This window comes from Hippocampus bargibanti, linkage group LG03 (assembly GCF_051943395.1).
Source record: "Hippocampus bargibanti isolate YZ-2025 linkage group LG03, ASM5194339v1, whole genome shotgun sequence".
NCBI classification, from domain to species: Eukaryota; Metazoa; Chordata; class Actinopteri; order Syngnathiformes; family Syngnathidae; genus Hippocampus; species Hippocampus bargibanti.
In genome coordinates this window covers 11883480-11898262 of record NC_142736.1, presented here as the reverse complement: position 1 = coordinate 11898262, position 14783 = coordinate 11883480, and the positions used below count along the sequence as shown (strand labels likewise).

General features: G+C 39.5%; 1 protein-coding gene across 1 annotated transcript in view; it reads left to right on the top strand.

Annotated features, from left to right (window-relative positions):
- gas2b (growth arrest specific 2b) overlaps nt 1-8966 on the top strand; it is a 28426-nt gene extending 19460 nt beyond the window's left edge. Inside the window, exon 8 of the mRNA XM_088993228.1 lies at nt 8102-8966. Within this exon, the coding sequence (XP_088849354.1) occupies nt 8102-8308 (207 nt within the window). The 3' untranslated portion in view covers nt 8309-8966. The remainder of the gene's footprint in view (nt 1-8101) is intronic.
- The last annotated feature ends 5817 nt before the right edge of the window (nt 8967-14783 follow it).

Sequence of the window (14783 nt, the reverse complement as noted above, 5' to 3'; positions counted from 1 at the left end):
TGCTAATAAGATAAACCTTAGGACAGAGAAACGATTTTTGAGCTGTATCATAATATACATTTTTGCCTGAGCATAAACTATGTATACTTGAGTATCCTTTTGGCATATATATATATATATATATATATATATATATATATATATATATATATATATATATAAAGTCTCGTTATATCGATATTCAAGGGAGTCCGAAAAAATATCGATATAACCGGGACTATCGATATATCCGACCCTGTTTGCATGTAATTTTCTCCGTGCGTGCATTGAAATAGTATCGATATAACCGGGACTATCGATATATCCGATATCGATATAACGAGACTTTACTGTATATATATATAATACAAGTGTTACCATCGAGCTGACATTGAAGGAAAACTTAATCATTCTAAGTTCGTTTTCATGTGATGATTTGTCCAATTGTAATGAGATGCCCACCAATGGATCATTTCTATGACTGCAAATGTAGTTAGGGACCTCGAGTTTCCCCTTGGCCTCAAAAGCTGCGGGTTTGGCTGAAGTCTGACTCCTACTGGTAGTTGTTCAAAAATCCTATTTCTGTCACGTGAGCCCGCATTAATTTTTCAGCAGGATAAAATGAGTCAGTGGGCGAACGGGGAGGACTGGGGAATGCAGAAGATGCTTTATATGACGCAGTCGTAGGGGGAGATCTGTAGGGGGAAGGGGTTTTATTGCTGACTCACAAGTAATTCTGCCTGTCTGAAAATTCGAATGTTATACGTCCTCCCGAACTTTTTCCCCCTACATTGGTAACATATGTTAAAAAATTAGTTGAGTTAAAAAATGTCAGCATTACCGATAAGTATAGATTCAGAGGAACATTACTTGGTCACAAACATTACAAACGCAGAGCTGGCTTGCCCATGAGGCAACAGAGCCGAATGAGCATCACGACCTCTAGGGGTCGCCACATTTTCAAGGGAAAATATACAGTACTGTAACAGGGCCTCCAGATGAAGTCAAATTGTTTTAGATTATAGAGCACCTTTCGCGGACCTCGGTGGAAAACGACATCTGGTCAATGAGAAATCTGGAACAAAATAATTATAAAAAAAATGGGTTTCAGTCCTACCTCCGTAACTGATCCCCATTGTCACGATTTACAAGTTGGTGGTGGTGGACCCCAAAAAAGGTATAAGCAGGAGGGAGGAGCAGTGTGTATTTGACAAATTGTATTAAATAAAGTCAGCAGGAACACAACCTCAAACAACAAAGATATCAGAACGAAAAGGTCCAAAGTAGCCAACAAAACCATGACTAAAACATGACAAGATGAAAGAAACCTGACAGGGTGAAACAAACAATGACCCGACACTGAATTGTCGTTCCGGGAGAACTTTTAGCTGCCACAGATCAAAACGACCCACACATGTGCAGCTGCAGGCAGGGCCCTAAAGTGCCACTCGCTGGTCGCAAACCGAAACGTGACATCCACTAAGTAATGGTATTGTTGATGAAGTCTTGAGCATGAATCAACAATTAATAACCTGTACCTGGTGTATTTCAAACTCTATTTTTGAAGCTAATAATTAAAACAGCCTTTCATCGGATGTCTTGGATTATCTCAGTCAGAAAAGAGAGAAAAGGAAAGATACTCGCTTTAGAGGACAACCGACGTCTCCGGACAAGTTGTGTCCATAATTTGTAAAATGGCTTCAAATGACTTCTACTGGGCGTATTTTACAAAGATTTCACTGCATATAGCTATATTTTACGTTTTAAGACTCGTGCTGAATATTCCGGAAGTCTTGTTTTTGAGTTGGTGATGAGTCCGTACGTGACGTCACTGAAGAAACGCCCCTGACCGATAAAAAGGACACATTGTCGCAGTCCTTCCATCACGTCAATGCTCGTTTCGTCTGAAAATCTCGTGTTGCGCCAGAAGAGGGCGTCCAAGCTCCATATAAGGAATTTATCAGCCTGTGGAAACGCAATACACTGTCATGTCTACAAGAGGTCGTCATTGTCTTCTGTCTCTTTTTGGATGAGACATTTCCCCCCAATGTTGCCTCAAAATGGCACGGAATAAATTATTTAATCGATTGCAAACATGTATGCTTTCCTCTTCAGAACTATTTGAATCATATTCATAACTGGATGTGTAACAAAAAAGCATATTCTCCTAATCTGAAGCCATCGTTTTGATTCTCCAGCAATGCAAGACGTCTTGGCGTGATGTCACGAACTGGGGGCGGGACTTTCTGAAAATGCCCAATTCACTGCTCAATTTTTTTGCAGATTTTGGACACTTTAAGTATTTTTTATTGGGATTTTGCATTTGAATGAAAATATCATACTGTGTGTTTTGGGTATTTTAGATGCTATAAAACGTTTTTCTGATGTCAGTCAGGAAACAAAAATGTGACGTCGGTTGTCCTTTAAACCTGAAAGTTAAGACTTGAAATTCATTTGCGACTTGCACATTGTGACACACTTCAAATTCAGTAATTCACATGAGTTTGTTCAGATAAACAAGATTCGACAACTGCACACACAAATCACCGCCAGGGTATCCCAAATTATATCGCACAACAAAGTGGAAGTAGGCAGCCCAGTAGAGGAGTAGTTAGTAAGTCGACTTCACGGTGCAGAGGTTTTGGGTTCAATCCCTGCTCTGGACACTGTGCGGAGTGTACATGTCCTCCTCAGGCCGGTGTGGGTTTTCTGCCGCATTCCAAATACAACTGCTTGTGTTTGCTCCCACATTCCAAAAGCATGTTGATTGAACTCTAAATTGTCCCTCGTGTGAGTTTGAGTGCAAATGGTTGTTTGTTTCTGTGTGCCCTGCAATTGGCTGGCAACCGTTCCTACTTCCCAATGACGGCTGGGATAGGCTCCAGCGCCCCCCACGACCCTAGTGAGGATAATGTGGTAATGGAGAATGAATGAATGAATGAATGCATGCATGAAGTGAAAATGCTGTTCACATAAACCACTCTGGGAAACGAAAGCCAATGTAGCAAATGGCTCACTGCAACCATTGCTGTCTCATAGAAAGTCACACACATAATTGCTTTGATATTAGAGCCCCAAGAACAAAGTGGATATGTAATATGATGATGAGGCCATTCAAATTTTTAAAATGTAATATTATTTTAAATGGTTTTAATCAAAGAACACCAATATACAGTAGATGACATCCTGTGGCCGCAAGTCTTGAAAACGGTTCACAGAGAATGGCAGGCTTGACCCCTGTCAACCTTAACATTATAATCTGGAGGATGACAGATGAGATACAGCGCGTCTTGGCTTGCCTTCACGCTGCTTAAGTCTGAGCATGTGCCATTGATTTATCCCATACATTTGTCACGCGTCTCGAAACATGAGGGAAGGTAGTGTTGGGGTAGGTGGCTGCACATATCTGCTTGTTTGATCACATTCTTAATGCTTCCTTAATGAAGGGTTTATTGGCGATAAACCAAGAAGGGGGATGGACCAGTGCTGACAGGACAATAGCCCGCTTTGCGAGGCCTCTTGGGAATGTCAACGTCTCCTGGGAGTTGCGGGTTTGCAATGGATTCATCTCAATCACGCTTTAATTTTTGCCCTGGTTTCATATTATGCAATCCAACACGTAACTGCAGGGTGTAAAATGCTGGCAGGGAAAGCCTACATGGAGCGCCATAACCAGGTGGCTGGCATAGTCTACCGAAACATCTGTGCGGAGTATGGACTGGAAACCCCAAGGTCAAAATGGGAAACACCTCCCAAGGTGGTGGAGAATGACCGAGCAAAAATCCTGTGGGACTTCCAGATACAGACTGACAAGATGGTAATGGCCAACCAACCAGATATCGTGGTCATAGATAAAGAGGAAAGGAAAGCCGTTGTCGTGGATGTAGCGGTCCCGAGTGATGGGAACATCAGAAAGAAGGAACATGAGAAAATCGAGAAATACCAAGGGCTCAGAGAGGAGCTGGAGAGAGCCTGGAAGGTAAAGGTGACAGTCGTGCCTGTGGTGGTCGGAGCACTTGGGGCAGTGACCCCCAAACTCGATGAGTGGTTGCAACAGATCCCGGGAACAACATCGGATATCTCGGTCCAGAAAAGCGCAGTGCTGGGAACAGCACGGATACTGCGCAGAACCCTCAAGCTTCCTGGCCTCTGGTAGAGGACCCGAGCTGAAATGGGGACAGACACCACCCATGGTGGGTGAGACGAGGATTTTTTTTTTTTTTTTTTTTTTTTTTTATATATATATATAGTAAAGTCTCGTTATATCGATATTCAAGGGAGTCCGAAAAAATATCGATATAACCGGGACTATCGATATATCCGACCCTGTTTGCATGTAATTTTCTCCGTGCGTGCATTGAAATAGTATCGATATAACCGGGACTATCGATATATCCGATATCGATATACCGAGACTTTACTGTATATATATAATACAAGTGTTACCACCGAGCTGACATTGAAGGAAAACTTAATCATTCTAAGTTCGTTTTCATGTGATGATTTGTCCAATTGTAATGAGATGCCCACCAATGGATCATTTCTATGACTGCAAATGTAGTTAGGGACCTCGAGTTTCCCCTTGGCCTCAAAAGCTGCGGGTTTGGCTGAAGTCTGACTCCTACTGGTAGTTGTTCAAAAATCCTATTTCTGTCACGTGAGCCCGCATTATTTTTTCAGCAGGATAAAATGAGTCAGTGGGCGAACGGGGAGGACTGGGGAATGCAGAAGATGCTTTATATGACGCAGTCGTAGGGGAAGATCTGTAGGGGGAAGGGGTTTTATTGCTGACTCACAAGTAATTCTGCCTGTCTGAAAATTCGAATGTTATACGTCCTCCCGAACTTTTTCCCCCTACATTGGTAACATATGTTAAAAAATTAGTTGAGTTAAAAAATGTCAGCATTACCGATAAGTATAGATTCAGAGGAACATTACTTGGTCACAAACATTACAAACGCAGAACTGGCTTGCCCATGAGGCAACAGAGCCGAATGAGCATCACGACCTCTAGGGGTCGCCACATTTTCAAGGGAAAATATACAGTACTGTAACAGGGCCTCCAGATGAAGTCAAATTGTTTTAGATTATAGAGCACCTTTCGTGGACCTCGGTGGAAAACGACATCTGGTCAATGAGAAATCTGGAACAAAATAATTATAAAAAAAATGGGTTTCAGTCCTACCTCCGTAACTGATCCCCATTGTCACGATTTACAAGTTGGTGGTGGTGGACCCCAAAAAAGGTATAAGCAGGAGGGAGGAGCAGTGTGTATTTGACAAATTGTATTAAATAAAGTCAGCAGGAACACAACCTCAAACAACAAAGATATCAGAACGAAAAGGTCCAAAGTCGCCAACAAAACCATGACTAAAACATGACAAGATGAAAGAAACCTGACAGGGTGAAACAAACAATGACCCGACACTGAATTGTCGTTCCGGGAGAACTTTTAGCTGCCACAGATCAAAATGACCCACACATGTGCAGCTGCAGGCAGGGCCCTAAAGTGCCACTCGCTGGTCGCAAACCGAAACGTGACATCCACTAAGTAATGGTATTGTTGATGAAGTCTTGAGCATGAATCAACAATTAATAACCTGTACCTGGTGTATTTCAAACTTTATTTTTGAAGCTAATAATTAAAACAGCCTTTCATCGGATGTCTTGGATCATCACAGTCAGAAAAGAGAGAAAAGGAAAGATACTTGCTTTAGAGGACAACCGACGTCTCCGGACAAGTTGTGTCCATAATTTGTAAAATGGCTTCAAATGACTTCTACTGGGCGTATTTTACAAAGATTCCACTGCATATAGCTATATTTTACGTTTTAAGACTCGTGCTGAATATTCCGGAAGTCTTGTTTTTGAGTTGGTGATGAGTCCGTACGTGACGTCACTGAAGAAACGCCCCTGACCGATAAAAAGGACACATTGTCGCAGTCCTTCCATCACGTCAATGCTCGTTTCGTCTGAAAATCTCATGTTGCGCCAGAAGAGGGCGTCCAAGCTCCATATAAGGAATTTATCAGCCTGTGGAAACGCAATACACTGTCATGTCTACTCGAGGTCGTCATTGTCTTCTGCCTCTTTTTGGGTGAGACATTTCCCCCCAATGTTGCCTCAAAATGGCACGGAATAAATTATTTAATCGATTGCAAACATGTATGCTTTCCTCTTCAGAACTATTTGAATCATATTCATAACTGGATGTGTAACAAAAAAGCATATTCTCCGAATCTGAAGCCATCGTTTTGATTCTCCAGCAATGCAAGACGTCTTGGCGTGATGTCACGAACTGGGGGCGGGACTTTCTGAAAATGCCCAATTCACTGCTCAATTTTTTTGCAGATTTTGGACACTTTAAGTAATTTTTATTGGGATTTTGCATTTGAATGAAAATATCATACTGTGTGTTTTGGGTATTTTAGATGCTATAAAACGTTTTTCTGATGTCAGTCAGGAAACAAAAATGTGACGTCGGTTGTCCTTTAAACCTGAAAGTTAAGACTTGAAATTCATTTGCGACTTGCACATTGTGACACACTTCAAATTCAGTAATTCACATGAGTTTGTTCAGATAAACAAGATTCGACAACTGCACACACAAATCACCGCCAGGGTATCCCAAATTATATCGCACAACAAAGTGGAAGTAGGCAGCCCAGTAGAGGAGTAGTTAGTAAGTCGACTTCACGGTGCAGAGGTTTTGGGTTCAATCCCTGCTCTGGACACTGTGCGGAGTGTACATGTCCTCCTCAGGCCGGTGTGGGTTTTCTGCCGCATTCCAAATACAACTGCTTGTGTTTGCTCCCACATTCCAAAAGCATGTTGATTGAACTCTAAATTGTCCCTCGTGTGAGTTTGAGTGCAAATGGTTGTTTGTTTCTGTGTGCCCTGCAATTGGCTGGCAACCGTTCCTACTTCCCAATGACGGCTGGGATAGGCTCCAGCGCCCCCCACGACCCTAGTGAGGATAATGTGGTAATGGAGAATGAATGAATGAATGAATGCATGCATGAAGTGAAAATGCTGTTCACATAAACCACTCTGGGAAACGAAAGCCAATGTAGCAAATGGCTCACTGCAACCATTGCTGTCTCATAGAAAGTCACACACATAATTGCTTTGATATTAGAGCCCCAAGAACAAAGTGGATATGTAATATGATGATGAGGCCATTCAAATTTTTAAAATGTAATATTATTTTAAATGGTTTTAATCAAAGAACACCAATATACAGTAGATGACATCCTGTGGCCGCAAGTCTTGAAAACGGTTCACAGAGAATGGCAGGCTTGACCCCTGTCAACCTTAACATTATAATCTGGAGGATGACAGATGAGATACAGCGCGTCTTGGCTTGCCTCCACGCTGCTTAAGTCTGAGCATGTGCCATTGATTTATCCCATACATTTGTCACGCGTCTCGAAACATGAGGGAAGGTAGTGTTGGGGTAGGTGGCTGCACATATCTGCTTGTTTGATCACATTCTTAATGCTTCCTTAATGAAGGGTTTATTGGCGATAAACCAAGAAGGGGGATGGACCAGTGCTGACAGGACAATAGCCCGCTTTGCGAGGCCTCTTGGGAATGTCAACGTCTCCTGGGAGTTGCGGGTTTGCAATGGATTCATCTCAATCACGCTTTAATTTTTGCCCTGGTTTCATATTATGCCTCTGTTGCCATGGCAGCGCTTGGTTTTCATCGCGCAGGCTCCTCGCCTGTGAAGGATGTCTTGAATCCGAGACAGCGGCCTTTTCTGCAACAGCTGTTCGCGCGCATCAAGGCTGCATGCTTTTCATTGACAAGTCGTGCACGTTACATGTTTTGTGTACGGATGAAGCTTTTGTGCGTCACTGCTCCTGTGCGCACGCATGCTCATATATGGATTAGTCTGTTATGGAGGAGCTCAGCTGGTGGCACGAGGTGTTCTTTCATTTGGTTTAATGAGATTTTGACAAAGCTACCTTGGAGATCATTCGACTTTCATAGCAACAACCTCATATGCAAGGCAAGCTTGTAAATATTAGATTTGTATGTGTGTGTGCACATTATATAATTGTCAATCTGTAAACATTGATGCAAATATACGTTCCCTCTGACTTTTTTTCTGGCGCAGATGCTGAATGAGCGTCACGTGATGGTGCGTGTGGGTGGAGGCTGGGAGACTTTTTGGAGTTACCTACAGAAGCACGACCCCTGCAGAGGAAGACCAGAGAGCAGAACTGAAATGCGAGGCTCTCGGGACAAGGTCAAGCCTCTCAATTCGAACATGTCACCTGAAGGCTACATGGTGGTCAACGCCCGTTGCCGTGGAAAGAAATAAACTGTTGTACTGCTCAATTGTGCCTTTTTTTTGGCTACACGAGTTACTTTCCAAACAAATTGTCCAAGTACAAGGGTGTCAAAGTCATTTTTTAACCTTGAGGTTGTTATGAATTTGGGGAAGCCATTAGAATGTTTAACATATTAAACACATTAGTGAATAACTACTTTTCAATTTTGAATTATTTTGGTTTAAATGGGACAGTTTGAAATTTTGGTTCAGACTTTAGCAAGCATCATGGAATTTCACACATTTGATTTGCTTTCGCGGGCCGAATAAAATGATGTGGCGGGCCAAATTTGGCCCCCGGGCCTTAACTTTGACACCTGTGGTTTAGTGTATGTAAAACATATTTTAAATAGGAAAGGTGTCCTATGTAGATTACTTAGCTGCCACAAAATATAGGTGCATAGTTTAGTTTGAGCAATAGCTCATTGATAATGTTAATACAGGCTGATTGGTTGAGTCACATTTACAGTGGTTCGATTTTGTGTTTACACTGTACAGGCACGTGTATATTTGTGTACCCAGTCTTCACAATGGTAAAATAAAGCTGCTTTACTTCATCACATATTTATTTATTTATTGAGTAACGTCGTGCCCAAAAGGAAGTTCTGCCCACGTCACTCTTTTGACATTTGCCATGAATAATATGTCAACAACTGTTCGATTGTGCTATATTTCTTGTAGTTGATCACGTAAATGAGCAAACATGACAAAAATCCAAAACACATGAGTAGTTTCTCCCTCTAGATGGCACCATGTGCTCAGTGACAACGCGGGGCTCAAGAGGACAGGCACGGCGTCAAGAGAATCAAATACAGTCCAATAAAAGTACAAGATTTCTGAAATCTTTGAGCAAACCAAATAACAGAAACAACAAAGGCAGTAATTATATATTTTTTTTATTTCAGTAAAATAAATAAGGGAAATTGACAGCTCAACATTGAAATGAAGCTCAATGATATCATGCATGTTTGTTGTCTTTTCAGTCACCACAAAGCACCTGCAGGGAAATAGACTGACAAATTGTAAAAAAATAATAATAGCCGCACCGCTTTAAATAGCAGCTTTTCCGCTGAACACAGGAAGTTGAACGTTGACAGTATATGTTCTCAATTCTGAATCGTCAAACTATATCCTTTTGACTTGACTTGATTGATGATAATACTGTTAAAATTGCAAATTGTGCTGTCATTTTATATGCATCCAATGCAATAATCTCACACATGGGAGAAAAAATGTGCTTTTATCTAACGTTGGAGCACATCAGATCCAAGAAAAGAAGGAGGTCAGATCATTACCACAAAAACATATTTATTATAATACATGTGTGTAATATTGCTTCCGTTGTGTCAACATCTTCACATGACTATTTAGTCTTAATAGTAAATTAAAAAAAGTATTACATAACTGGAGACTTTGGGTGGTAATCTTCATAAAAGAAAAAAAACCAACGTCTTCTATAAGTCAGGTGACTCATGAATGGTGTCGCCACAATAAATGTTCATTGCTTATTCCTAACAATCATTCCCTTGTTAAATGCCACCCTCTTTTCACAATACGTAAATGGTTGAACGGACTTTCCATGAATACACAACTTGGTATAAATCCCAGAATGTTTGAAAAAGACACGCCATATAGGCTCCTATCCTTTTGGATGCTACATGTGACCTTGCAAACATTTGAGTTGGTAACTTTGTCTACTTTAACTTGGAACAGACAAGCAAAGTGCAAAGATATGACAAGACACTGAAGATCCACTTTTCAATCATGCTTCAGTTAACGTCAGACCTCTTGTAATGATTTGGCAACATGAAAAAAGGACTTTAACATCACATACAGTGTTGTCAACACACATCGTAATACCGTTTTGTCCCTCAAGAAAGTTAACAGACATCCATGATAACACCCCATGTGACTCCTCTCACTAAGCTTGTTTCGATGACCAGAATCTTTTCTTTTAAATGACAATCCAACACGAAATAAGCTACGAAGGATCCTTCCAACTCAAGTCAACAGTTTTTTTTCCCTGCTATTCGACCTTTAGCACGATGTTCCTGTGTGATACAAATTATTTTGTACAAGAAAACATTTCATAAAATAATTCTTGGTTTTGTGTGTTTTACCTTCAAACAAATGTTCGCAAATATTGGCTGCAGATTACTTTTGTTTGGGTCACCCTTTTTCAGTCATCAAGTAGGCACACATTTATACCTTGTCTGTATGCTGTACGTTATGTACAAATCTTCTTCTAAAAAATAGGCCGCCACATAGGGTTATGACTAAATTAACAGCATTATTTACTTTTTTTTAATGTTTAATGCTGTAATGGTTTAAATTGGAAGCCATTGCAGCAATGCATGGGGCTTTTTTTAAAAGCTGAAATACACATCTTGTGCTATCAAGGAATTAAAAGTTTGATTTAAAAAAAAAGAATGAAAAATGAAGTACAATTTTTTAATAACGGCTTCAAATGATTTTGAGAATAATTTAGATGCACTTGCATTCCTCAATAGAGAAATCTGTTTTTGTGTGTTATTGTGGTTTGGTGATTTTAGCTTGAATTATTGACTTGACTGAGTTCGATGAAAAGGTTTCTTCAGCCGTCATCTGTACTTCTTCACGATCCAAATTTGGTGGAGTGAGGTTCAATTTGGATCGTTCGTACAACAGCCTGGTTAGGCAACATAGGATTAGTAATACTGATGAGGTGATACCGGAGCAAGTGGGGCAATCAGGCCAGTCGTTAGTCAGAAGCTGCGGAGCTGCACAAATTAGTCCTCTGCTCCCCCCAACCTGAGAGCAGGGACCTATCATAGCAGAGACCGGCACCGCCACGTCTGGACAGTAGGGATATATATATATATATATATATATATATATATATATATATATATATATATATATATATATATATATATATATATATATATATATATATATATATATATATATATATATACAAAGGTTGTCTTTTCAGTCACCACAAAGCACCTGCAGGGAAATAGACTGACGAAATATATATATATATATATATATATATATATATATATATATATATATATATATATATATATATATATATATATATATATATATATATATATATATATATATAGGGCCTAATCTACCAGTAAGACTTTAGTTTGCTGACGAATTTTCTTGGATAAGAAGCGAAACGTCCGACACCTTCAAAGAAGTACAGATGACGGCTGAAGAAACCTTTTCATCGATGGACCACTCCTGTACGACTGAGAGCTTACACAGACGACTTGACTGAGTTGGTTCACGTTCGAATATCAATAAAGTGCTGAATTCAGTTTGAAATTTATGTTAAATAGCTAAATAATAATGAGTACCCCCATCCCTTCCCAGCCCTGAAAACACCTAGCGCTGACCCCACCGGAACTGAGGACCGTGGAAGTAGCCGACCTACAACCCTCTTTAAGCAATAATTAGGTGAGGGCCCTTCCGGGGCCCGCACTGGGTGTTTCCCTATTGCGGCACCAGCGAGAGTTGTGGATCGTGGAGGGTCGGGGTTCACGTCTTTAACTGGGGCCGATTGACCAGGACGGCGGAGGAGTGATGGTTGGTTTCCGAGCTGAATCCTTGGATGTGGCAGTGGAATGTATTTGTTCAATGCCACAGGAATGGTCTTTTGATAATCTTGGGGAGGTTGCAGCTCTACATCTAATCAAAATAATTTAATTTTATTTAAACAACGGAATTGGTGTCCTATGTAGATTACTTAGCTGCCACAAAATATAGGTGCATAGTTTAGTTTGAGCAATAGCTCATTGATAATGTTAATACAGGCTGATTGGTTGAGTCACATTTACAGTGGTTCGATTTTGTGTTTACACTGTACAGGCACGTGTATATTTGTGTACCCAGTCTTCACAATGGTAAAATAAAGCTGCTTTACTTCATCACATATTTATTTATTTATTGAGTAACGTCGTGCCCAAAAGGAAGTTCTGCCCACGTCACTCTTTTGACATTTGCCATGAATAATATGTCAACAACTGTTCGATTGTGCTATATTTCTTGTAGTTGATCACGTAAATGAGCAAACATGACAAAAATCCAAAACACATGAGTAGTTTCTCCCTCTAGATGGCACCATGTGCTCAGTGACAACGCGGGGCTCAAGAGGACAGGCACGGCGTCAAGAGAATCAAATACAGTCCAATAAAAGTACAAGATTTCTGAAATCTTTGAGCAAACCAAATAACAGAAACAACAAAGGCAGTAATTATATATTTTTTTTATTTCAGTAAAATAAATAAGGGAAATTGACAGCTCAACATTGAAATGAAGCTCAATGATATCATGCATGTTTGTTGTCTTTTCAGTCACCACAAAGCACCTGCAGGGAAATAGACTGACAAATTGTAAAAAAATAATAATAGCCGCACCGCTTTAAATAGCAGCTTTTCCGCTGAACACAGGAAGTTGAACGTTGACAGTATATGTTCTCAATTCTGAATCGTCAAACTATATCCTTTTGACTTGACTTGATTGATGATAATACTGTTAAAATTGCAAATTGTGCTGTCATTTTATATGCATCCAATGCAATAATCTCACACATGGGAGAAAAAATGTGCTTTTATCTAACGTTGGAGCACATCAGATCCAAGAAAAGAAGGAGGTCAGATCATTACCACAAAAACATATTTATTATAATACATGTGTGTAATATTGCTTCCGTTGTGTCAACATCTTCACATGACTATTTAGTCTTAATAGTAAATTAAAAAAAGTATTACATAACTGGAGACTTTGGGTGGTAATCTTCATAAAAGAAAAAAAACCAACGTCTTCTATAAGTCAGGTGACTCATGAATGGTGTCGCCACAATAAATGTTCATTGCTTATTCCTAACAATCATTCCCTTGTTAAATGCCACCCTCTTTTCACAATACGTAAATGGTTGAACGGACTTTCCATGAATACACAACTTGGTATAAATCCCAGAATGTTTGAAAAAGACACGCCATATAGGCTCCTATCCTTTTGGATGCTACATGTGACCTTGCAAACATTTGAGTTGGTAACTTTGTCTACTTTAACTTGGAACAGACAAGCAAAGTGCAAAGATATGACAAGACACTGAAGATCCACTTTTCAATCATGCTTCAGTTAACGTCAGACCTCTTGTAATGATTTGGCAACATGAAAAAAGGACTTTAACATCACATACAGTGTTGTCAACACACATCGTAATACCGTTTTGTCCCTCAAGAAAGTTAACAGACATCCATGATAACACCCCATGTGACTCCTCTCACTAAGCTTGTTTCGATGACCAGAATCTTTTCTTTTAAATGACAATCCAACACGAAATAAGCTACGAAGGATCCTTCCAACTCAAGTCAACAGTTTTTTTTCCCTGCTATTCGACCTTTAGCACGATGTTCCTGTGTGATACAAATTATTTTGTACAAGAAAACATTTCATAAAATAATTCTTGGTTTTGTGTGTTTTACCTTCAAACAAATGTTCGCAAATATTGGCTGCAGATTACTTTTGTTTGGGTCACCCTTTTTCAGTCATCAAGTAGGCACACATTTATACCTTGTCTGTATGCTGTACGTTATGTACAAATCTTCTTCTAAAAAATAGGCCGCCACATAGGGTTATGACTAAATTAACAGCATTATTTACTTTTTTTTAATGTTTAATGCTGTAATGGTTTAAATTGGAAGCCATTGCAGCAATGCATGGGGCTTTTTTTAAAAGCTGAAATACACATCTTGTGCTATCAAGGAATTAAAAGTTTGATTTAAAAAAAAAGAATGAAAAATGAAGTACAATTTTTTAATAACGGCTTCAAATGATTTTGAGAATAATTTAGATGCACTTGCATTCCTCAATAGAGAAATCTGTTTTTGTGTGTTATTGTGGTTTGGTGATTTTAGCTTGAATTATTGACTTGACTGAGTTCGATGAAAAGGTTTCTTCAGCCGTCATCTGTACTTCTTCACGATCCAAATTTGGTGGAGTGAGGTTCAATTTGGATCGTTCGTACAACAGCCTGGTTAGGCAACATAGGATTAGTAATACTGATGAGGTGATACCGGAGCAAGTGGGGCAATCAGGCCAGTCGTTAGTCAGAAGCTGCGGAGCTGCACAAATTAGTCCTCTGCTCCCCCCAACCTGAGAGCAGGGACCTATCATAGCAGAGACCGGCACCGCCACGTCTGGACAGTAGGGATATATATATATATATATATATATATATATATATATATATATATATATATATATATATATATATATATATATATATATATATATATATATATATATATATATATATACAAAGGTTGTCTTTTCAGTCACCACAAAGCACCTGCAGGGAAATAGACTGACGAAATATATATATATATATATATATATATATATATATATATATATATATATATATATATATATATATATATATATATATATATATATATATATA